The sequence below is a fragment of the Dendrobates tinctorius genome, unplaced genomic scaffold (genome assembly GCF_039654945.1).
Source record: "Dendrobates tinctorius isolate UK_male_01 unplaced genomic scaffold, ASM3965494v1 ptg000540l, whole genome shotgun sequence".
NCBI classification, from domain to species: Eukaryota; Metazoa; Chordata; class Amphibia; order Anura; family Dendrobatidae; genus Dendrobates; species Dendrobates tinctorius.
The window spans coordinates 206,298-231,591 of NW_027362199.1; the positions used below are offsets into that span (position 1 = coordinate 206,298).

At 50.1% G+C, this 25,294-nt stretch overlaps 1 protein-coding gene across 1 annotated transcript in view; it reads right to left on the bottom strand.

Moving 5' to 3' along the window:
- ST8SIA1 (ST8 alpha-N-acetyl-neuraminide alpha-2,8-sialyltransferase 1) overlaps window positions 1-25,294 on the bottom strand; it is a 41,071-nt gene that overhangs the window by 10,011 nt on the left and 5,766 nt on the right. Inside the window, exons 2-4 of the mRNA XM_073565101.1 lie at window positions 13,462-13,606; window positions 11,216-11,325; window positions 2,598-2,690 (exon numbers count right to left, since the gene is read on the bottom strand). Coding sequence (XP_073421202.1) covers window positions 2,598-2,690; window positions 11,216-11,325; window positions 13,462-13,606 — 348 coding nt within the window. The remainder of the gene's footprint in view (window positions 1-2,597; window positions 2,691-11,215; window positions 11,326-13,461; window positions 13,607-25,294) is intronic.

The following is a 25,294-nucleotide window of genomic DNA, read 5'->3' on the forward strand; positions in this document are numbered from 1 at the left end:
CAGCAGGGGGGTATCATGAGGACAGGCAGAAGTCATACTGTGGAGAATATCAAGAGGACAGACAGAAGTCATACAGCAGGGGGGTATCATGAGGACAGACAGAAGTCATACAGCAGGTGGGTATCAGGAGGACAGACAGAAGTCATACAGTGGGGAGTATCAAGAGGACAGACAGAAGATATACAGCGGGGGGATATCAGGAGGACAAACAGAAGGCATACAGCGGGGGGGTATCAGGAGAACAGCCGGAAGGTATACAGCGGGGGATATCAGGAGGACAGACGGAAGGTATACAGCGGGGGATATCAGGAGGACAGACAGAAGGTATACAGCGGGGGGGTATCGCGAGGACAGATGGAAGGTATACAGCAGGGGGATATCAGGTGGACAGACGGAAGGTATACAGTGGGGGGTATCAGGAGGACAAACAGAAGAAAAACAGTGGGGGGTATCAGGAGGACAGACAGAAATCATACAGCCGGGGGATATCAGGAGGACAGACGGAAGATATACAGCGGGGGTATCAAGAGGACAGATGGAAAATATACAGCGGGGGGATATCAGGAGGACAGACGGAAGGCATACAGTGGGGGGGTATCAGGAGAACAGACGGAAAGTATACAGTGGGGGATATCAGGAGGATAGACAGAAGGCATACGGGGGGGTATCAGGAGGACAGACAGAAGTCATACTGTGGGGAATATCAAGAGGACAGACAGAAGTCATACAGCAGGGGGGTATCATGAGGACAGACAGAAGTCATACAGCAGATGGGTATCAGGAGGACAGACAGAAGTCATACAGTGGGGAGTATCAAGAGGACAGACAGAAGTCATACAGCAGGGGGGGATATCAGGAGGACAGACAGAAGGCATTCAGCGGGTGGGCATCAGGAGGACAGACAGAAGGTATACAGTGGGGGATATCAGGAAGACAAACAGAAGGCATACAGCGGGGGGGTATCAGGAGAACAGACGGAAGGTATACAGCGGGGGATATCAGGAGGACAGACGGAAGGTATACAGCGGGGGATATCAGGAGGACAGACGGAAGGTATACAGCGGGGGGTATCGCGAGGACAGATGGAAGGTATACAGCAGGGGGATATCAGGCGGACAGACGGAAGGTATACAGTGGGGGGTATCAGGAGGACAAACAGAAGAAAAACAGTGGGGGGTATCAGGAGGACAGACAGAAGTCATACAGCCGGGGGATATCAGGAGGACAGACGGAAGATATACAGCGGGGGTATCAAGAGGACAGACGGAAAATATACAGCGGGGGGATATCAGGAGGACAGACGGAAGGCATACAGCGGGGGGGGTATCAGGAGGACAGACAGAAGTCATACTGTGGAGAATATCAAGAGGATAGACAGAAGTCATACAGCAGGGGGGTATCATGAGGACAGACAGAAGTCATACAGCAGGTGGGTATCAGGAGGACAGACAGAAGTCATACAGTGGGGAGTATCAAGAGGACAGACAGAAGTCATACAGCGGGGGGGGATATCAGGAGGACAGACAGAAGGCATACAGCGGGGGCCATCAGGAGGACAGACAGAAGGCATAAAGTGGGGGAGATATCAGGAGGACAGACAGAAGGGATACAGCGGGGGGGTATCAGGAGGACTGACAGAAGTCATACAGCAGGTGGGTATCAGGAGGACAGACAGAAGTCATACAGCGGGGAGTATCAAGAGGACAGACAGAAGTCATACAGCGGGGGGGATATCAGGAGGACAGACAGAAGGCATTCAGCGGGGGGGCATCAGGAGGACAGACAGAAGGTATAAAGCGGGGGGCATCAGGAGGACAGACAGAAGGCATACAGCGGGGGCCATCAGAAGGACAGACAGAAGGCATAAAGTGGGGGAGATATCAGGAGGACAAAAGGCATACAGCGGGGGGTATCAGGAGAACAGACAGAAGGCATACAGCGGGGGGCATCAGGAGGACAGACAGAAGGCATACAGCGGGGGGCATCAGGAGGACAAACAGAAGGCATACAGCGGGGGGCATCAGGAGGACAAACAGAAGGCATACAGTGGGGGAGATATCAGGAGGACAGACAGAAGGCATTCAGCGGGGGGGCATCAGGAGGACAGACAGAAGGCATACAGCGGGGGGGTATCAGGAGAACAGACAGAAGGCATACAGTGGGGGGGGGATATCAGGAGAACAGACAGAGGGCATACAGCGGGGGAGAGGAAGGAGATATAATAGATGTAACGGGGTTCAGTGTATACATTGCATGTGCCATGATGGGAGTCACACGTGGAGGGTGGGATTAGTCCTGAGACCCCCGGTCCCCCCCTCTCTGGTCTCATCTCCATCTGTGACCACTTTCTGACCCCTGGAAGTTTCCATCCTCCCTGTGACCTCCGCTCCCACCCTGCAGACTCTTCCTGTGCATCTGTGGCTGCAGAGACCCCGGAGGATGTGGACACTTCATACCAGACCCCTCTGATCTCCTTCTGGATTTCTAATGTCAGGAAAAACCCAAACAGGTCTGAACCCCAAAAACCACAGGAAACCCCCAGAGTCACCGAGCTCTGTCCAGTATGATGGCAGCAGGGGAGGGGTAACAACCAATACCTTTTATCTATAATGGAGGGGTTCACAGTCACCAGCTGCGTCTTCAGTCCGACATCCAGACTGTAGTCACTGCCCAGAGGAGGCAGATTACACCTGCGAGAGAGCGGCACGGGACGAGGATTATTACCCAGGTTATACCGGCTGTACATATATAATTATATACAGGAGATGCCCAGGTTATACCGGCTGTACATATATAATTATATACAGGAGATACCCAGGTTATACCAGCTGTACATATATAATTATATACAGGAAATGCCCAGGTTATACAGGATGTACATATATAATTATATACAGGAGATGCCCAGGTTATACCAGCTGTACATATATAATTATATACAGGAGATGCCCAGGTTATACCGGCTGTACATATATAATTATACACAGGAGATGCCCAGGTTATACCAGCTGTACATACATAATTATATACAGGAGATGGCCGGGTTATACCGGCTGTACATATAACCTGGGCATCTCCTGTATATAATTATATATGTACAGCCGGTATAACCCGGCCATCTCCTGTATATAATTATATATCAGCTGTACATATATAATTATATACAGGACATGCCCAGGTTATACCAGCTGTACATATATAATTATATACAGGAGATACCCAGGTTATACCGGCTGTACATATATAATTATATACAGGAGATGCCCAGGTTATACCAGCTGTACATATATAATTATACACAGGAGATGCCCAGGTTATACCAGCTGTACATATAATTATATACAGGAGATGGCCAGGTTATATCAGCTGTACATATATAATTATATACAGGACATGCCCAGTTTATACCAGCTGTACATATATAATTATATACAGGAGATGCCCAGGTTATACCAGCTGTACATATATAATTATATACAGGAGATGCCCAGGTTATACCAGCTGTACATATATAATTATATACAGGAGATGCCCAGGTTATACCGGCTGTACATATATAATTATATACAGGAGATGCCCAGGTTATACCGGCTGTACATATATAATTATATACAGGAGATGCCCAGGTTATACAGGATGTACATATATAATTATATACAGGAGATACCCAGGTTATACCAGCTGTACATATATAATTATATACAGGAGATGCCCAGGTTATACCGGCTGTACATATATAATTATATACAGGAGATGCCCAGGTTATACCGGCTGTACATATATAATTATATACAGGAGATACCCAGGTTATACTGGCTGTACATGTATCATTATATACAGGAGATGCCCAGGTTATACCAGCTGTACATATATAATTATATACAGGAGATGCCCAGGTTATACCAGCTGTACATATATAATTATATACAGGAGATGCCCAGGTTATACCAGCTGTACATATATAATTATATACAGGAGATGCCCAGGTTATACCGGCTGTACATATATAATTATATACAGGAGATGCCCAGGTTATACCGGCTGTACATATATAATTATATACAGGAGATGCCCAGGTTATACCGGCTGTACATGTATCATTATATACAGGAGATGCCCAGGTTATACCAGCTGTACATATATAATTATATACAGGAGATGCCCAGGTTATACCGGCTGTACATATATAATTATATACAGGAGATGCCCAGGTTATACAGGATGTACATATATAATTATATACAGGAGATACCCAGGTTATACCAGCTGTACATATATAATTATATACAGGAGATGCCCAGGTTATACCGGCTGTACATATATAATTATATACAGGAGATGCCCAGGTTATACCGGCTGTACATATATAATTATATACAGGAGATGCCCAGGTTATACAGGATGTACATATATAATTATATACAGGAGATACCCAGGTTATACCAGCTGTACATATATAATTATATACAGGAGATGCCCAGGTTATACCGGCTGTACATATATAATTATATACAGGAGATGCCCAGGTTATACCGGCTGTACATATATAATTATATACAAGAGATGTCCAGGTTATACCGGCTGTACATATATAATTATATACAGGAGATACCCAGGTTATACCAGCTGTACATATATAATTATATACAGGAGATGCCCAGGTTATACCGGCTGTACATATATAATTATATACAGGAGATGCCCAGGTTATACCGGCTGTACATATATAATTATATACAAGAGATGTCCAGGTTATACCGGCTGTACATATATATATATATACACAGTCATATGTTAAAGTTTGGACACCCCTATTAATGTTAACCTTTTTTCTTTATAACAATTTTGGTTTTTGCAACAGCTATTTCAGTTTCATATATCTAATAACTGATGGACTCCGTTATATTTCTGGATTCAAATGAGGTTTATTGTACTAACAGAAAATGTGCAATCTGCATTTAAATAAAATTGGACCGGTGCAAAAGTATGGGCACCCTTATCATTTTCTTGATTTGAACACTCCTAACTGCTCTTTACTGACTTCCTGAAGCACTAAATTGGTTTTGTAACCTCATTGAGCTTTGAACTTCATAGCCAGGTGTATCAAATCATGAGGAAAGGTATTTAAAGTGGCCACTTGCAAGTAGTTCTCCTATTTGCTTCTCCTATGAAGAGTGGCATCAATGGCTCCTCAAAACAACTCTCAAATGATCTGAAAACAAAGATTATTCAGCATAGCTTTTCAGGGGAAGGACACAAAAAGTTGTCTCAGAGATTTAACCTGTCAGTTTCCACTGTGAGGAGCATAGTAAGGAAATGGAAGAACACAGGTACAGTTCTTGTTAAGCCCAGAAGTGGCAGGCCAAGAAAAATATCAGAAAGGCAGAGAAGAAGAATGGTGAGAACAGTCAAGGACAATCCACAGACCACCTCCAAAGACCGGCAGCATCATCTTGCTGCAGATGGTGTCACTGTGCATCGGTCAACAATACAGCGCACTTTGCACAAGGAGAAGCTGTATGGGAGAGTGATGTGAAAGAAGCCGTTTCTGCAAGCACGCCACAAACAGAGTCGCCTGAGGTATGCTAAAGCACATTTGGACAAGCCAGTTACATTTTGGAAGAAGGTCCTGTGGACTGATGAAACAAAGATTGAGTTGTTTGGTCATACAAAAAGGCGTTATGCATGGAGGCTAAAAAACACAGCATTCCAAGAAAAGCACTGGCTACCCACAGTAAAATTTGGTGGAGGTTCCATCATGCTTTGGGGCTGTGTGGCCAATACCGGCACCAGGAATCTTGTTAAAGTTGAGGGTCGCATGGATTCAACTCAGTATCAGCAGATTCTTGACAATAATGTGCAAGAATCAGTGACGAAGTTGAAGTTACGCAGGGGATGGATATTTCAGCAAGACACTGATCCAAAACACCGCTCCAAATCTACTCAGGCATTCATGCAGAGGAACAATTACAATGTTCTGGAATGGCCATCCCAGTCCCCAGACCTGAATATCATTGAACATCTGTGGGATGATTTGAAGCGGGCTGTCCATGCTCGGCGACCATCAAACTTAACTGAACTGGAATTGTTTTGTAAGCAGGAATGGTCACAAATACCTTCATCCAGGATCCAGGAACTCATTAATAGCTACAGGAAGCGACTAGAGGCTGTTATTTTTGCAAAAGGAGGATCTGCGAAATATTAATGTCACTTTTATGTTGAGGTGCCCATACTTTTGCACCGGTCAAATTTTGTTTAAATGCAGATTGCACATTTTCTGTTAGTACAATAAACCTCATTTGAATCCAGAAATATAACTGAGTCCATCAGTTATTAGATATATGAAACTGAAACAGCTGTTGCAAAAACCAAAATTGTTATAGAGAAAAAAAGGTTAACATTAATAGGGGTGCCCAAACTTTAACATATGACTGTATATAATTATATACAGGAGATACCCAGGTTATACCAGCTGTACATATATAATTATATACAGGAGATGCCCAGGTTATAGCAACTGTACACATATACAGAGCCTTGAAAAAGTCTTGACACCCCGTTTCCACATTTTTTCACGTTACAGCCACAAACTTCCATGTTTGTTATTGGAATTTTCTGTGACACAAAGTAACAAGTATTTGTGATGGGTAAAGGAAATGATAAAGGGTGTACTAATTATTGTGCAAATATAAATCTGAACATTATGACATTGTGCATTTGTATTCAGCCTAAGTCAGTACTTTGTAGAACCACCTCTTGCTCTAGTTACTGCTGCAGTCTTTTGGGTTCTGTTTCTCCCACCTTTCTCGGCAGTCTTTTGGGGTCTGTCTCACCTTTCTCTGCTGTGAATCTATGCCCAAGTCTCACATCTTCTGCAGCTTGTTACAGGTTTTTCTCCAGGATTGCCCTGTATTTAGCTCCATCTATCTTTCTATCACCTCTGACCAGCTTCCCTGCCCCTGCTGAAGAAAAGCAGCAGGATGCCACCATGTTTGACGGTGAGGATGGTGTTTTAGGGGTGATGTGCAGTATTAGTTTTCTGTCACACAATGCTTTCTATTTATCCCAAAAGTTTTTCTATGGTCTCCTCTGACCAGAGCCCCTTCCTCCACATACAGTGGGTACGGAAAGTATTCAGACCCCTTTACATTTGACACTCTTAGTTTTATTGCAGCCATTTGGAAAATTCTATAAAGTTCATTTTTCCTCATTAATGTGCACTCTGCACCCCATCTTGACTTAAAAAAACAGAAATGTAGAGTTTTGCAAATTTATAAGAAAAAGAAAAACTGAAATCTCCCATGGTCATAAGTATTCACACCCTTTGCTCAGTATTGAGGAGACGCACCTTCTGAGCTAGTACAGCCATGAGTCTTCTTGGGAATGATGCCACAAGTTTTTCACCCCTGGATTTGGGGATCCTCGGCCATTCTTCCTTGCAGATCCTCTCCAGTTCCGTCAGGTTGGATGGTGAACGTTGGTGGACAGCCATTTTCAGGTCTCTCCAGAGATGCTCCATTGGGTTTAGGTCAGGGCTCTGGCTGGGCCAGTCAGGAATGGTCACAGAGTTGTTCTGAAGCCACTCCTTTGTTATGTTAGCTGTGTGATTAGGGCCATTGTCTTGTTGGAAGGTGAACCTTCAGCCAAGTCTGAGGTCCAGAGCACTCTGGAAAAGGTTTTCATCCAGGATATCTCTGTACTTGGCCGCACTCATGTTTCCTTCGATGGCCACCAGTCGTCCTGTCCCTGCAGCTGAAAAACACCCCCATAGCATGATGCTGCCACCACCATGTTTCACTGTTGGGATTGTATTGGGCAGGTGATGAGCAGTGCCTGGTTTTCTCCACACATACCGCTTAGAATTATCACCAAAAAGTTCTATCTTCGTCTCGTCAGACCAGAGAATCTTATTTCTCATAGTCTGGGAGTCCTTCATGTGTTTTTTAGCAAACTCTATGCGGGCTTTCATATGTCTTGCACTGAGGAGAGGCTTCCGTCGGGCCACCCTGCCATAAAGGCCCGACTGGTGGAGGGCTGCAGTGATTGCTGACTTTGTGGAACTTTCACCCATCTCCCTACTGTATCTGTGGAGCTCAGCCACAGTGATCTTGGGGTTCTTCTTTACCTCTCTCACCAAGGCTCTTCTCCCACGATTGCTCAGTTTGGCTGGACGGCCAGGTCTAGGAAGACTTCTGGGGGTCCCAAACTTCTTCCATTTAAGGATTATGGAGGCCACTGTGCTCTTAGGAACCTTGAGTGCTGCAGATATTCTTCTGTAACCTTGGCCAGATCTGTGCCTTGGCCCAATTCTGTCTCTGAGCTCCTTGGCCAGTTCCTTTGGCCTCATGATTCTCATTTGGTCTGACATGCACTGTGAGCTGTGAGGTCTTATATAGACAGGTGTGCGCCTTTACACATCGAGTCCTATCAGTGTAATTACACACAGCTGGACTCCAATGAAGGAGTAGAACCATCTCCAGGAGAATCACAAGGAAATGGACAGCATGGGAACTTACATATGAGTGTCTGAGCAAAGGGGCTGAATACTTATGACCATGGGATATTTCAGTTTTTCTTTTTTTAATAAATTTGCAAAAATTTCTACATTTCTGTTTTTTTCAGTGAAGATGGGGAGCAGAGTGCACATTAATGAGGAAAAAATGATTTTTTCTGAATTTACCAAATGGCTGCAATGAAACAAAGAGAGAAAAATGTAAAGGGGTCTGAAGACTTTCCGCACCCACGGTACTCGCTGTGTCCCCTACATGGGTGCTCCTGTTCCACAAAAGGTAGAATTGTGGCGCACACGATGAGGAATGGCTCAGTATTTATTCAGGATTTGACGCAGGTGAAATCTACACCAAATCTTCATCGTTACAGCATAGTGGATGGGATTTCAGGATTTCAAGAAATCCCATCTCCACTATGTGCCACCGATGCTCACGGCTCACCCGCAGAGTCGGACATGCGACGAGTCTTTCCAGACCGCAACATGTCTATTTATGTAGCACTGACGCTCTGTCTCCGCCGTGTAAATTACACATTCACTATCATTAGATGCGGTAAAACCACATTATCTTCCTAGTCACATGTGTATTAAGTGCGGGGAATGCAGCTCACTACACTGTGTACTAATTTAATGGTGAATGTTGTGACACAGCCGGAAGTACAAGACACAGGAAGTGGAGGAAAGCACAGAGAGAGGGCCCCTTCTTTTTAATAAATAATTTATAAAAGAAATAGCGTGGGGTCCTCCTATGTTTGTTAACCAGCCAGAGTAAAGCAGACAGCTGGGGCTGGTATTTCAGGCTGGTAAGGATCCAATATCCAAGAATCTTACCAGCTTGATAATTCCAGGCCGAAGCAGTCTGCTTACCTTGGATGGTTAGCAAAAATAGTGGGATCAACTCAAAAAAAAAAAAAAAAATAGCGTGGGGGTCCCCCTAATTTTGTTACCCAGTCAGAGTAAAGCAGACTACTAGGACTGGTATTCTCAGGCTGGCGAGGCCCATGGATTTTAGCCCTCACCGGCCTTAAAATAGTGGCCCGCAGCCGCCCCCAATTGGCACATTAACCCGGCTCTTCCCACTTGTCCTGTAGCAATGGCAAGTGGGGTTCATATTTGTGGGGTTGATATCACCTTTGTATTGTCAGGTGACATCAAGTCCACGGCTTAGTAATGGAGAAGCATCTATAAGACACCTAACCATTACTAATCCTATAGTTACATGGTAAATAAAGACACACCCAGAATAAAGTCATTTAGTTGAAATAATGACACAGACTCCTTTAATAGATCTTAACTAAACCATACTTACTGCATCGTCTTTTCCACTGAAGCCCTAGTCTCCTGGAAGAGAAATAAAATTAAAAAGCAACAGTATACCATACCTGTACGCTGAGAAGATATACATCCTGTCCCGAGACAATCCTGCTCTGCTACATCTGGATACCTTTGGCTGAATGGTGGCATTATGCCACCATCCAGCCTGACATCCAGACACAGCGGAGCTTGAAGATGATCACCGGAGATAGCTTGGTCCCTGGCGGTCACTGCAGTTCTCGCGATCAGCTCAGATCATCATGAGAACTGCAGTGTAGGTGAACTTCCAGGTGAAACAAGGGAAGACATTAATTAAATTAGTACACATGTGTAGTAAGCAGCGTTCCCGCACTTAATGTGCATGTGACTATAAAGATAATGCGGGTTTACCGCATCTATTGAAAGTCTATGGGAAAGTTATGCAGCGGAGACTGCGCGTCTCCACTTCATAAATTGACATGCTGCGGTCTGGAAAGATGCGCCGCATGTGCGTCTCCACAGGGATGCCGGAGGCGTCTCAGGACACACAGTAGAGATTGGATTTCATGAAATCCATCCATTGTGCTGTAACATCTGGACGCTGTGGGTTTGACGCTGCAGTTGTACAGAGCCCAACCCGCAGCATTTACTGACCGTGGGAATATACCCTAATAGTTGTCCTGTGGACAGATTCCCCCCCGAGCTGTGGATCTCTGCAGCTCCTCCAGTGACCATGGGCCTCTCGGTGGCTTCTCTCCTTAGTGCTCTCCTTGCTTGGGAGGTCAGGTTAGGTGGACGACCATGTCTTGGGAGGTTTGCTGTTGGGCCATGCTCCCTCCATGTTTTGATGATGGTTTGATGTTCAGAGCTTGGGCTATTTTCTATAACCTAACCCTGCATTCCTCCTCTCCACCACTTTATCCCTGACCTGTCTGGTGAGCTCCTTGGTTTTCATGATGTTGTTTGATCCTTAATGTTCTTACACAAACCTCTGAGGCCTTCACAGAACAGGTGTCCTTATGCTGAGGAGAAATCCCCCCGGGGGACGCAGTGTACTAATGATGTGACTTCTGGGGGTGATCGGTCACTCAGGATGTTATTTAGGGGCATCAGACTACAGGGGGGCTGAATACTAATGCACAATCACCAGATTTATACTTGTAGAATAATTAGTACACCCCTTACCATTTCCTTTACACGTCACTAATGCTTATTACTTTGTGTCATAGAAAATATCAGTAACAAACATGGAAGTTTGTGGATGTAAAGAAAAAAATGTGGAAAAGTTCACGGGGTGTGAAGACTTTTTCAAGGCGCTGTATATACAGCCAGAAGGTTCCCAGGTTATACTAGAGCAGTATATTCAGCGACTTATGGATGTTTCTGGAATTTTCACTCTAAAATCTCACATACCGGATAACAAAATCGGCCTCATCGATCTGTTTGCCGCACCTGCTCCCCTTCAGTATCCCACCATTCCCCACCACGGAGCAGCGCTTCAGGGGGAGTCGGAATGGAGTATCCTAGCAACAGAGAGGAGAGCGCTATTGTCAGTGACACAATGTGGTAGCAGGGGACGGCGTCGGAGAGCAGGGAAACCGGCCAGAGAGAAGCGGCGCCACGGAAGTCGGCTCATCAGTGGAGAAGAGTCTGCCCACACCAGCAACACCGAGAAGCCCAGAGACACAATGGATGCATGGATAATAGATAAATAGATAACGGATAGATAATACATAGATAGATAACAGATAGATAACACACTTTGCTTTCGGCACAGAATCCTCCTTTGCAGCAGTTCCAGCATTGCAGACCTTTGGCATTCTAGCAGGTAATTTGCGGAGGTAATCTGGAGAAATTTCACCCCATGCTTCCAGAAGCCCCTCCCACATGTCGGTTTGGCTTGATGGGCACTTTTTGCGCACCATACAGTCCAGCTGTTCCCACAACAGCTCAATGGGGTTGAGATCTGGTGACTGCGCTGGCCGCTCCATTACAGACAGAATACCAGCTGCCGGCTTCTTCCCTAAATAGTTCTGGCATAATTTGGAGGCGTGCTTTGGGTCATTGTCCTGTTGTAGGATGAAATTGGCTCCAATCAACCGCTGTCCACAGGGTATGGCATGGAGGTGCAAAATGGACTGATAGCCTTCCTTATTCAAAATCCCTTTTACCTTGTACAAATCTCCCACTTTACCAGCACCAAAGCAACCCCAGTCCATCACATTTCCTCCACCATGCTTGACAGATGGCGTCAGGCACTCTTCCTGCATCTTTTCAGTTGTTCTGCATCTCACAAATGTTCTTCTGTGTGATCCAAACACCTCAAACTTGGATTCGTCTGTCCATAACACTTTTTTCCAATCTTCCTCTGTCCAATGTCTGTGTTCTTTTGCCCATATTAATCTTTTCCTTTTATTAGCCAGTCTCAGATATGGCTTTTTCTTTGCCACTCTGCCCTGAAGGTCAGCATCCCGGAGTCACCTCTTCACTGTGGACGTTGACGCTGGCGTTTTGCATGTACTATTTAATGAAGCTGCCAGTTGAGGACCTGTGAGGCGTCGAGTTCTCAAACTACAGACTCTAATGTCCTTGTCTTGTTGCTCAGTTGTGCAGCGCGGCCCCCACTTCTCTTTCTACTCTGGTTAGAGCCTGTTTGTGCTCTCCTCTGAAGGGAGTAGTACACACCGTTGTAGGAAATCTTCAGTTTCTTGGCAATTTCTCGCATGGAATAGCCTTCATTTCTAAGAACAAGAATAGACTGTCGAGTTTCACATGAAAGTTCTTTTTTTCTGGCCATTTTGAGAGTTTAATGGAACCAACAAATGTAATGCTGCAGATTCTCAACTAGCTCAAAGGAAGGTCAGGTTTATAGCTTCTCTAATCAGCCAAACTGTTTTCAGCTGTGCTAACATACTTGCACAAGGGTTTTCAAGGGTATTCTAACCATCCATTAGCCTTCTTACACAGCAAACACAAAGTACCTTAAGAACACTGGAGTGATGGTTGTTGGAAATGGGCCTCTATACACCTATGAAGATATTGCAATACAAACCAGAGGTTTGCAGCTAGAATAGTCATTTACCACATTCACAATGTATAGAGTGTATCTCTGAATCATTTAATGTTAGCTTCATTGGATATAACTGTGCTTTTCTTTCAAAAATAAGGAAATTTCTAAGTGCCCCTAAACTTTTGAACAGTAGTGTAGATAGATAGATAGATGGATAGATAGATAGATTTGGCGTTTAAACTTGGTGAAGATCTCCTGGGATCGTCTGACCTCGGTAATTACGTTCCGTTTTTCTAGTTTATTCCATGTAATCCTCCCTTCTGATGTCACAATCCTACAGTTCTCCGGATTTTATCTCAGATTCTACGTTATCTACGGTGAGATTACCGATCTCTGTGCAGGGGAAACTACAAATCATCAGCGGATCAGACACTTATTGCCCCCACTGTGGATATTCCCGCGCCCCCTCGTGGCTTGGGCGCAGGTGGAGCAGACTGCAGCACCTCCTATCTATGAATCTCGTGATATCCGGACATCGGGGATAATCACAGTCCTTTCATCCGCAGCTCCTGGGAAAGCTGGGTGACCACGGCCCCACCAGCGATATCTCCAGGGGGACGTGCGCGGCGGCGGGGGGGGACACACTCACCTGCGGGAAGAGGCTGTACGTGGTGTTATCGATGATCAGCGAGTACAGGAACTCCCCATCAAACCACAGGTTCTCACCCACCGGGGTGTTCACTTTAGTCATGGAGAAGAGGTGACCCGGGTCACAGCAGGAGTCCAACTGCGTCCTGCCAGACACAAAGACAAGCAAGGCCAAAGAACGGTCACCTCCAGAGCTGCGCTCAATATTCAGCTGCCACACTAAACATGGTAGTCACAAAATTTATCAGATGGTCAATGAGCTGTAACAATGGAACTACAGCTCTGGAGGGGACTGAAGGATAAGACATGACGTAGCAGCAGAATAGTGAGTGCCGCTCTGGAGGTGACTGAAGGATAAAACACGATGTAACAGCAGAATAGTGAATGCAGCTCTGGAGGGGACTGGAGGATAAGGCATAGTATAACAGCGGAATAGTGAGTGCAGCTCTGGAGGTGACTGGAGGATAAGACATGATGTAACAGCAGCATAGTGAGTGCAGCTCTGGAGGTGACTGGAGGATAAGGCACGATGTAACAGCAGAATAGTGAGTGCAGGTCTGGGGGTGACTGGAGGATAAGACACGATGTAACAGCAGAATAGTGAGTGCAGTTCTGGAGGTGACTGGAGGATAAGACATAATGTAACAGCAGAATAGTGAGTGCAGGTCTGGGGGTGACTGGAGGATAAGACACGATGTAACAGCAGAATAGTGAGTGCAGCTCTGGAGGTGACTGGAGGATAAGGCACGATGTAACAGCAGAATAGTGAGTGCAGCTCTGGAGGTGACTGGAGGATAAGACACGATGTAACAGCAGAATAGTGAGTGCAGCTCTGGAGGTGACTGGAGGATAAGGCACGATGTAACAGCAGAATAGTGAGTGCAGGTCTGGGGGTGACTGGAGGATAAGACACGATGTAACAGCAGAATAGTGAGTGCAGTTCTGGAGGTGACTGGAGGATAAGACATAATGTAACAGCAGAATAGTGAGTGCAGCTCTGGAGAATAAGACATGATGTAACAGCAGAATAGTGACTGCAGCTCTGGAGGTGACTGGAGGATAAGACACGATGTAACAGCAGAATAGTGAGTGCAGCTCTGGAGGTAACTGGATTACAAGACACGATGTAACAGCAGAATAGTGAGTGCAGCTCTGGAGGTGAATGGAGGATAAGACATAATGTAACAGCAGAAAGGTGAGTGCAGCTCTCGAGGCTAAGACAGGATGTAACAGCAGAATAGTGACTGCAGCTCTGGAGGTGACTGGAGGATAGAGCACGCCCAGGAAGAGGAGGAGCATCTGTGCTGAGCATCTGCAGGCTAGGGCCTTGCTAAGCTCCTGGGAAGGGAGGTTTTTTCCTGCAAGGACTTTCCATCTGCCCCCTTCCCAGGAAAGAGGACTTTCCCTGGGACTGAGCGCCGGGGCTGTGCCCCTGGCTCCCACCCTCCGGCAAGCCAGCTGGGGGTGGGGGGCCTCAGCACCATCCGGAGGCCAGGGTGCAGCCAGCCAGTCCCAGGGAGATGGGGAAGAGACGGAGCCAGGAGAGAGGGGGTCGCAGGACCCAGGAGCCCCGGGACACCGGGCCCCCCGAAGCTGGTACCGTGGCGGCTCCTCCTCCCGGAGGAGTGGCGGCCCAGAGCAGAGGTGCAGTGGCAGAGCCCCCCAACATCTGGGGCTCCAGAGCTGAGGGAGAGCCATCCACCATCTACGCCTCCCGCATCCATGCGCACCTCTGCGAATATGAGGAGGCCGCCAAACAGCTGAGAAAACTCCGGGAGGAGTTAAGGGGAGCACGAGCGGTGGCTAAGAACCGGCTCCCCGCCTCGAGACGAGCTGAGGTCTCCGCCACGGTGGAGAGGCTGAAGGGGGCTATCAGGGCCTTGGAGGAGATACGGGCGGCTATCCTGAGTGGGAGCGGCCCCTTTGCAGAGAAACTGAAAAACGATGACCGGTTTAGAGCCATGACCGGTGGGTCTCCTGGGGGGTCGGGAGGCCCCTGCCAGGTGGAGGGCCAAGAGGAGGAGGAGGATGGCGGAACATCTACGCCTGCCCCACCTGAAGGCCTGGTGAGCAACAACACCCAGGTAACATGCAGCGGGGTGGCCCCTGAGCAAGTGGCTCTCCCACCGGACTCCAGTTACTCGGAGGAAAGTGGGGGCGAGGGGGAGGCTGGTGGGAGTGGGGACAGTAGTAGTGAGGGGGGCTGCCTCGTCCTACAACAGGTGAGGCAGATCGAGTCCCCAGAGCGGTTTGGCACACTGCTCTTTGGGGATGAGGTCTGCCCTGAGGACGAGGCAACCGGAAAGAGGAAAAAGAAAAAAAACAAGCGCAAGCCAAAAAACACCGTGGCTGACAAACTTATGTTTGTCCCTCTTTCCGGGGTCCCTCTGTCCCGCTGTATGGAACCCGCTGCCCACCCCGGCTCGGGCCCTGTGGTGGGTCCGCAGCGGGGGCGCGGGCAGAGTGATGTGTGCCTGGACCTTACCGTCACATCTGGTGGTGGCGGTGAGGGTTCAGGCAGCGACATGGAGGTCGGTGCTGGTGCCAGTGGTGTAACAGCCGCTGGCGGTATTGGCAGTAGTGGTGTCCGGGCTCAGTCCCCGGTGGCAGGGGGGGCTGGCCTGGCGCTCAGCACGGGTACAGCCAGGACCGCACCTCCGGCGGTGAGTGCTGGGGTCTCTGGATCCCCCACACACGGGTCCGTTAAGTCTGGTCCACTTATGGGGGTCCAGAGACCTAGAAAGGGCGTGGAGGCTGCTGTGAAGCAGCAGCTAAAAAAATGCAAGGGGCTGGTAGCTCCTCTGAGGGCGCCCGTGGCAAGAGCGGGGTCCCCGGCGCGTAGACCCAAAAAGGGGTCCGTGCTGGGGGCACCGCCGCCGCTGGGCGACGAGGGGGAGTGGCCAGCCCTGCCAACATCAAGTGGTGGGTTCAGGGGCGCAGTGACAGTCCGTGAGGGGGGCGTGGCCTCCCCGAGTGTTGCCCAGCCTGCAAAGGCTGCGGCATGCGGGGGGGGCGTGTCCTCCTCGGCCGCTGTCCCGCCCGCTGTGCCCGCGTCACCTGGGGGGGCGTGGCCTCGCAAGGGCTCACTGCTCTGCCCGGGGTGGCTGCGGCCGGCGGGGGGGGCGTGGCCTTGGCGGGCCCACTGCCTCCTGTCCCGCCTACCCCCTCAAGCAGCATAGTGCCCCCAAAAGTCGGTAGGGAGTTGTCGGGGTCCCCAGCCCGCTTACCTCCATCTGGTGGTGCGGGGGCTCTGGCGCTCCTTGGGAAGCCGGCGGGGGCGAACAGCAGAGGGCAGGGTGCGGTGGCAGTGGCCGTCCCTGTCCTCAGTGCAAAGACACCGCAAAAAGAAAAAAAAGTGGAGCCAGAGAACCCAGGAGCTGCTGCTGCTCCCAGGCTCGGGCAGGGCGTACTGAGTGCGCTCTGCTCGGAGGTATTTAAAGGGGCAGCGGCACTCTTGGACAAGAGTTGGAGCAGTGCCAGCAGCTCCAAGGAGCAGAGCACTGGCCAGTCAGGGCCCCCAGCAGGCAGGCAGGGGTACTGCAACACCAAGTCTGCTAATGTAAATAGTGGTCTATCTGGAAGTGAGAGTGGGAGTGAGATAGGAGATATTTTTGAAGAGCTGTTTGAGGACATAAATGGTGATGTGAGCGATATGGATGAGGGAGTGAGTGCGAGTGTGAATGTGGCAGTAAATGCTGGAGTGAGTGCCGGAGCGAGTGGAAATAATACAAGAGTGAACGGGAGAGTGAATGAGGGTGCTGGCACAAGTGGTGGTAGTGGTGGGAGGGCTGGCCCGTCTGCCCCCCCAGCCGCGAGGCCCCAACGTAATTATGCGGGGGTCGCGGCTGGGGGTCGGGGTGGTTCCGGGGGGGTCTCCTCGCCTCCGGGCTCCGGGGACGGCGGTTTGCACCGCCGTTTCCTGGAGGCCCTCCAAAGGGGAGAAAGATCGATCATGGTAGAGGGGAGGACAGTGGACCTGTCTTTCTGGATAGAGAGACATGGCCTAGCAGCCTTCCAAAATCAAAGGGAGGGAGGGACTGTTTGGTCTCTCCCCACAGCCGGGCAGGGGCCGCCAAGAAGGAATGTGGTCCGTCTTAGGTGGGGGGGCAGTGAAGCTTGTCCACCTAGGAGCAAGGTGGTGGAGCTCCTCCTTAAGATGGGCTTCGGGGCGAATGACATCTTTGCCCTGATACACCCTTCGGCGTCCCGCTTCTTCGACGTCAGCTTCGTGCGGCCAGAGGGGCTTGAGCTCTTCTGGTCAAACTACGAGCTGGTGCGAGAAGAGCCCGGATGGCGAGACTTCGTGGCTCAAGCGGTGTCTCGCCAAAATTCCGTCAAGCGAGTGACCGTGGTTACATGTAACGAGTCACTCGCAGGCGTGGACATCATGACGTGGCTTTCCCGTTACGGGGAGGTCACCGAGGTCCCAAAAAAGAACAGGGACGAGTTTGGCATCTGGTCGGGGGGCTGGACCTTCATGGTCAAATTGAAGGTTTCCGGCGGCACGGTCACCCACATCCCTTCCTCGGCGTTCCTGGGAAGGGACAGGATCCTGGTCTTCTACCAGGGGCAACCGAAGGTCTGCCACAAGTGCGGCGACCCCACTCACTTCAGCGCCAACTGCAAGGTGCAGAAGTGCGCGTTGTGTGGTGGGGTAGGTCACCTGGCTGCCTTGTGCAAAGACATTCGGTGCCACCTGTGTGGTGACCTGGGTCACCCTCTCAGCCGCTGCCCTCGCTCTTTCTCTAATGCCGCCACAGGCCCGGTGGGGGGAGACCGCGGGGGGGCAACCCCCGGTGGCGCTGCTTCTGCTGTGGCAGGTGGTGGCGAAGGGGGAAGGGCTGAGGGGCCAGTGAGGAAGGGCAATGCTGCAAGGGGCCCCGCGTACCAGTGGAGGCAGGAAAAGCGCCAGGGAGGTAAGGGACAGGTGGAGCCTCGGGCAACCGGGGTGATGCCTGCTCCTCCCTCCAGGCCCGTGGCCAAAGCCTCTGAGGCCCTGGGGGAGAGTGCGGTGAGTGAGGAGATCAGGAGGATGGAGAGAGAGGAGAAAGCGGCTGACTCGGACAATTCCTCTCAGTATGAAAGTGTTGATGAGGATGTCCAAGAGCAGCCTACAGCACCAGGTGGCAAAACCAGGCGTGCCAAGCGCAAAGCGGTGGGGAGGAAGGCTGACAATCCTTCAAAGTCCCCCCCGCCCCCGACCACAAGGGTGCATACGGAAGGGCCCGCTGACCCCCCTCTGATCAGACTCTCCAACTGGTTCAGCGCCCTCGGAGGTTCAGATGATGAACCGCAAGACGAGGGTACTGCGCCGGGGGCAACACCGGAGGGTCCTTCAGGGGATGGCGGAGTCCGTCCCTCAGGGGGCATTGCTCCTCCTGAGGGGGGGACAGACCTGGAACCCGGTGGCGAGGACACCGGGGGGGGTGGGATGGACACGTCGGGAGCTTCCCTAAAAAGGAAGGTGTCTGACCCCTCCCCAGGAGGAGGTAATAGCGGGGTAGGGAAGAAATTGGCCATCCAACTCGATCACCCATGATGGCTGAACTCGCCCCGTTGACGCTGGCATCTATTAATGTCGCCAGCATTAAGTCAGATGCGGCTCGCTTCACGGCCTTTGATTTTTTCTCCCGGATTGAGGCAGAAATTTTATTCTTGCAAGAGACCAGACTAACAGACATGGGGGCCATCTATAAAGCACGGAGGGAGTGGAGGTGCGGGCCCTCATACTGGTCTCTTGCGGCCGAGCCGTATAGCGGGGTGGCAGTCCTTTTTAAGACTGCAGCAGTTGAATGCCGACGGGTTACTGAGTTGGAAATGGGGAGGTGCCTGATCCTAGATGTCTTCATGAGGGGACAAGAGCTCCGGCTCATCAACATCTACGGCCCGCAGTCCAAGTGGGACCGCAAATGTCTCTTCCTGAGGTCAAGCCCTTTCTTTTTACGAGCCGACAGGTGGTCTTCGGTGGGGACTTCAACACCATTACGAGGTCCCGTGACCGGGGGGGTCCCGGAGATCGCCTGGCTTATGATAGCGTCGCGTTGAATAGCATAGCCAGTGAAGCTCGCCTGGTGGATGCCCACATCCGGCACACCCCAGGTCACGGAGGTTTCACCTACCATAGGGGTAGCTGTAGGTCTAGAATAGACAGGTTTTTTTTGAAGGAGGACGCCATCTTTTCTGCTGTGTCCGCCGTTGAGGTGGAGTTCTCCGATCACTGTCTAATTTTCTTTTCTCTGAATGTTGCAGAGACTCCTCAGATGGGAAGAGGGCTGTGGAAGCTCAATTCGTCCCTGCTGGAAGAAGCGGAGGTGAGACAATCCTTCGAGGATTTTCTGCAGAGCCAGGTACCGCTGTTGGATCTCTGTAGTAGTAAGTCAGAGTGGTGGGAGATCTTCAAAAAGCGGGTGGCGGGGTTCTTCCGTCAGCTCTCGAGCCTCAGGAGTCTGAACAGGCACCGCTTGTACCAGGCTCTGGGGAGGAAACTCGAGCAGCTTGTCTCGACTGGAGGTGACCGAGAGGAAATCTCCAGAGTGAAATCTTTGCTCAAGAGGTGTCAGTATGATAGGCACACATCCTTGGTTTTTGAGAGGGACTTCGGGAAGTACCGCTCGCCCGACCCTTACAGAAACTGTAAGATGTCAGTGCATTGTAAGATGGTGACAGGACTGATCGACAGTACGGGGTCCCTGAACAGATCCAAATCAGGGATCCTGGAGGTAGTCAGATCCTTCTACTCACACCTCTTGGAAAAGAAGGATCTGGATCGGGACAGGATGTCGGCTTTCCTGGCTGAAGCCGTCCCTGAGCCAGGGGGTGACCCCTCTCTTGGTGTTTTGGCAGAAGAAATCAGGGAAGAGGAAGTGAGACTGGCCATTGATGGGCTTCGGCTCAAGAAATCGCCAGGTCCGGAGGGCTTAACATCTGAGTTCTATAAGACTTTTAGGGACTCCTTGGTCCCCCTCTTGACAGGGGTCTTTAATGAGTGTCTCTCCTCGGGCACTCTTCCCGGCTCAATGAGGAAGTCAGCCCTCATTATTCTGTCAAAGGGTAAGGATCCGTCCCGAATCGAGAACTGGCGTCCCATAGCGCTTCTCGATACGGACCGGAAGGTTCTGGCCAAGGTGCTGTTTAATCGGCTGTTGAAGTTTGCACCCCGGCTCCTTTCAGGGGCCCAGCATTGCTCTGTTCCAGGCCGCAGTACTTTTAGTGCTGTGCTCGGTGTCCGAGAGGCAGTGGAGCAGGGTAGGGCAGGTCACTGGAAGGGGTACTTGCTGTCATTAGATCAAGCGAAAGCCTTTGACCGGGTCCGTCCTTTTGAGGTATGGTCTGCCTGGGAGGTTTGTAAAATGGTTAGAGATCTTGTACCAAGGGGTTGAGACTTTTCCGCTGGTTAACGGTTGGTCAGGTCGTCCTTTTGGGGTGGGTTCTGGGGTCCGTCAGGGCTGTCCGCTGAGCCCGCTTTTATACGTGTTCGCGATCGATCCCTTCTTAAGGAGGGTAGATCGTGGACCGTTGGCGGGAGTCGGGATGGACCAGGCGGGCTCTGGCTCCTCTCTGAGGGTGGTGGCGTACGCCGATGATGTTTCCCTGTTCGTATCCTCGAGAGGGGAGGCGGACTGGGTCATGTCGGAGGTAGTGCGCTACTCGGAGGCATCCGGGTCCATGATCAACCGGGATAAGTGTGAAAGTCTCTGGCTGGGAGGGGGAGATCCTAGTTTTGATCTCCCGGACACCCTTCCAGGGCCCCAAGCCACCGCCAAAATTCTAGGCATCGAATTTGGCCCCGGGGACTACCCCCAGCAAAATTGGGAGGGCAGACTTAAGATCGCCGCCCAAAAGGTGGACCAATGGAAGGGTTGGTCTTTAACCCTGAGGGAAAGGGTTGCCCTGGCTAAAGGCTATCTGCTACCTTTATTGATATACCTGGGCAGTGTGTGCATCTTGCCGGAACCTCTCTGGACGCGGGTCTATAGCCTGTTCTTCCAATTGTTATGGGGGAATAGGCTTAACCTAATCAAGAGGGAGGTTACATACCGTACGAGGAGACTAGGCGGGTTGGGTATGGTGAACCTGGTGGTGTTTCTAGTAAACACCTTTCTTAAGACTAACATCTCCAACCTCTAGCTAGAGAGGGCTCCTCCGTGGGTAGTCTCCTGCAAGGGTTGGCTTTGGCCTTTCTTCCAGGAATGGGAGACAGGAGGGCGGGTGAAGGACCTACGCACACCTCATGGGCATCTCCCGGTTTATGCTACCCCGGTTCTGAAGGTGATCCGCCGGTGGGGTCTGGGAATGTGGGAAATCAGGACCATGTCGAGGCAGTGCCTTGACAGGAGGGTCCTGTTGACCAATTTCCAGAAGCCCCTGGCCCTTAAGGATTGCCCAGGCCGGGATCTGGAGGTCGGGTTGGGGCTTTTAAATTCTAAGCGGATCCCCATGAAGTTTTGGGACTTGACCTGGCGTTGCTTCCACGGGAGGCTGTATGTAAGGGACAACTTGAAGTGCAGGAACTCCGATGACCGGGGTTGCCCTCGTGAGGAGTGTGGCGACGTGCTGGAAAGCATGGAGCACTTCCTGCTTCATTGTCCCTTTAATGCAGAGGTTTACAACAGGGTGGGTGCTTCCATACGTTGGCCGCGGCTGGCGTCCCTCTCCTACGCTGAATGGGCCTATGGAGCGTTCAGATCCCTGGGTGGCCGGGACCCGTGCACTTTATTCCTAGTCAGTGCAGCGGTTAGGTTCCACACTTGGAATGCACGGTGCCTAGTTTCGACGCGGAAAAAAACCCTCCCAAGGGATGAGGTGGTAGGAAACATCTTGGGTGACCTGGTGAAGGTCCGTTCTTTGGAGTTCGAAAGGTTGGGTGTGAGGAAGGCCTCTTGGCTTTGGAGAGGCCTCTCCTTTTAAAAACGCACTCAAGGGAGAGCTAGCTCCGTGTGAATGAGGGTAGGGATAGCATAAGTTTCACTGGGTGTGTTAGGGACAGAAGTAGGGGCAGATAGGGACAGGGAGGGACAGGCACTGAGGGACAGATAGAGAGTTAGTTATGATAAGTTAGGTAGAGTAGGGGCAGGTAGGGATAGATAGGGACAGGTTTCTTTTTTAGAGACAGAAGTAGGGACAGTCTTAGTTCCTGAGGGATAGGATGAATGTGTTAGTGAGGGATGGAGCCTCTAGAACCCCGTTTTCCTGGTGGTGGGCTGGTGCATGCCACCTTAGCTTTTTGTTTTAAAAACAGGACATATAATGGATATTGGGCTTACAGGTGCCAAACTTGGGCCTTGGGTATGTAAATGCTGTGTTTAGTTTGTATATTAATGCGTAAGTAGATGGGATGGTATTGAGAGTTTTGGAAAATGTCTTTTGGTTGTGCTTTGGTAAAAGGAAAAACATATAACACACGTTTTTTTTGTCTTTTTAGTTAGAATGTGTGGATGGGGTGTAGTCAGGTTGGGAGGGGGGTGCATGGGGGGTGGTGGATGGATGACCGGATGCCAAGAGCAACATGAAGGAGCAAAGGAGCAAAGGAGCAGGAGAAGTAGACTCTGCGGACCCTGGAAATAGTTTTCGTGTGGAATCAAAAGGCCATAAACTTTCGTGGACCAGATTTTGCAGTGACAAGGCTACAAACTTGTAGGATCTGCGGTGCAAGGTGGTGGGAAAAAAGGCTGCGAACTTGTTGCCATGTGTGGGAGAGGGAAAAAAAAAAAAAAAAAAAAAAATCTTTGCTGTGTAATAGGAGGTAAGGTTTGTCGGCCAAAGTGGCAGAGTTCTTGTTTTTTTCAAGGCGGAGGGCCAGGAAAGGGTTATTTTCGTTTGGTTTTTGTAAATAGTAAAATTGTAAATAGTAAACTAGTAAAATCGGTGAGGTGTGAATGGGGGTGAATGGAGTGAGAGTGGGGAGAGGGGTTTATGTTTCTTTGTATTCTCTTTTAAGTGGATTCCTGCTGGGGGACCCTAAGCTGCCGAGCTCAGTGGAGGACAAGGAAAGGATTTGGACTTTCAGTTGTTTGCGCATGTTTTGCACATTTTATGTCTGTCTATGTTGGTTTTCTTTAGTTTATGTATTGTGGTTTGTTTCTGAGTGTAATTTTGATAATTTTGTAAAATAAAAGAGTTGGAGGATAAGACATGGTGTAACAGCAGAATAGTGAGGGCAGCTCTGGAGGTGACTGGAGGATAAGACATGATGTAACAGCAGAATAGTGAGGGCAGCTCTGGAGGTGACTGGAGGATAAGACACGATGTGCAGCTCTGGCGGTGATCTGACAGATGGAGGAGATGGGTCATACAGCTGCAGTGCTTTCTATGAGTTGTTAATCTGTGGTTCCATCTGGTTACATTGTATCAGTGCTGTTTCCTGTTGCGGGGGTGGCGCACAGTTCCCCCTCCCGGTCTCACCCGCGCTGTTGCCTTAGATTTTGGTGTTCTCCATTGTGATAGTAGGTGCAGGGCCATGGTGGGTGGGACACACGGGGGGCCGCATGTATCAGATATGGATCAGTGACGGGAGGAGTCTTCTGCGCTGACGGACGAGCTGCCGACCTCACACCCCAGGTCTCCGCATATATCAGCTCATCTGCCGCCGTCATGTGATCCATCTTATAGGCCCACTCACCTGAACCCCATCCCACCCCCTCCTCATTACCTTATTACTGCTGGCCACACCCATTATTCCTACCCCTCCTCATTACCATATTACTCCAGGCCACACCCACTATTCCTAACCCTCCTCATTACCATACTGCTCCTGGCCACACCCAATATTACCACCCCTCCTCATTACCATATGGCTCCTGGCCACACCCACTATGACATCACAGGAGTGGCATCTCTCCACAGGGATTCTGAGATGGACGCCCCCTGGCTCTGCAGGGTCCGGGGTCGGGCGAGGTGACCCCATATAATAAGGAAACACGGAGAGCCGCGCGATGAATGCGAAGCATTGTGTCCAGACGACGCTTCACTGATCATCGAGGATGAAGGCGACCAGAGAGCGCTAACGAGATTGGACTGAGAGGGGAGCAGGACTGATAGATAGAGGGGGACAGGACTGATAGATAGAGGGGGCAGGACTGATAGATAGAGGGGGACAGGACTGATAGATAGAGGGGGCAGGACTGATATATAGAGGGGGCAGGACTGATATATAGAGGGGGCAGGACTGATAGATAGAGGGGGACAGGACTGATATATAGAGGGGGCAGGACTGATAGAGGGGGGCAGGACTGATATATAGAGGGGGACAGGACTGATATATAGAGGGGGCAGGACTGATATATAGAGGGGGCAGGACTGATAGAGGGGGACAGGACTGATAGATAGAGGGGGCAGGACTGATAGATAGAGGGGGACAGGACTGATAGATAGAGGGGGACAGGACTGATAGATAGAGGGGGCAGGACTGATAGATAGAGGGGGCAGGACTGATAGATAGAGGGGGCAGGACTGATAGATAGAGGGGGCAGGACTGATAGATAGAGGGGGCAGGACTGATAGATAGAGGGGGCAGGACTGATAGATAGAGGGGGCAGGACTGATAGATAGAGGGGGCAGGACTGATAGATAGAGGGGGCAGGACTGATAGATAGAGGGGGTAGGACTGATATATAGAGGGGGCAGGACTGATAGATAGAGGGGGACAGGACTGATATATAGAGGGGGCAGGACTGATAGAGGGGGGCAGGACTGATAGATAGAGGGGGCAGGACTGATAGATAGAGGGGGCAGGACTGATAGATAGAGGGGGACAGGACTGATAGATAGAGGGGGACAGGACTGATAGATAGAGGGGGCAGGACTGATAGATAGAGGGGGCAGGACTGATAGATAGA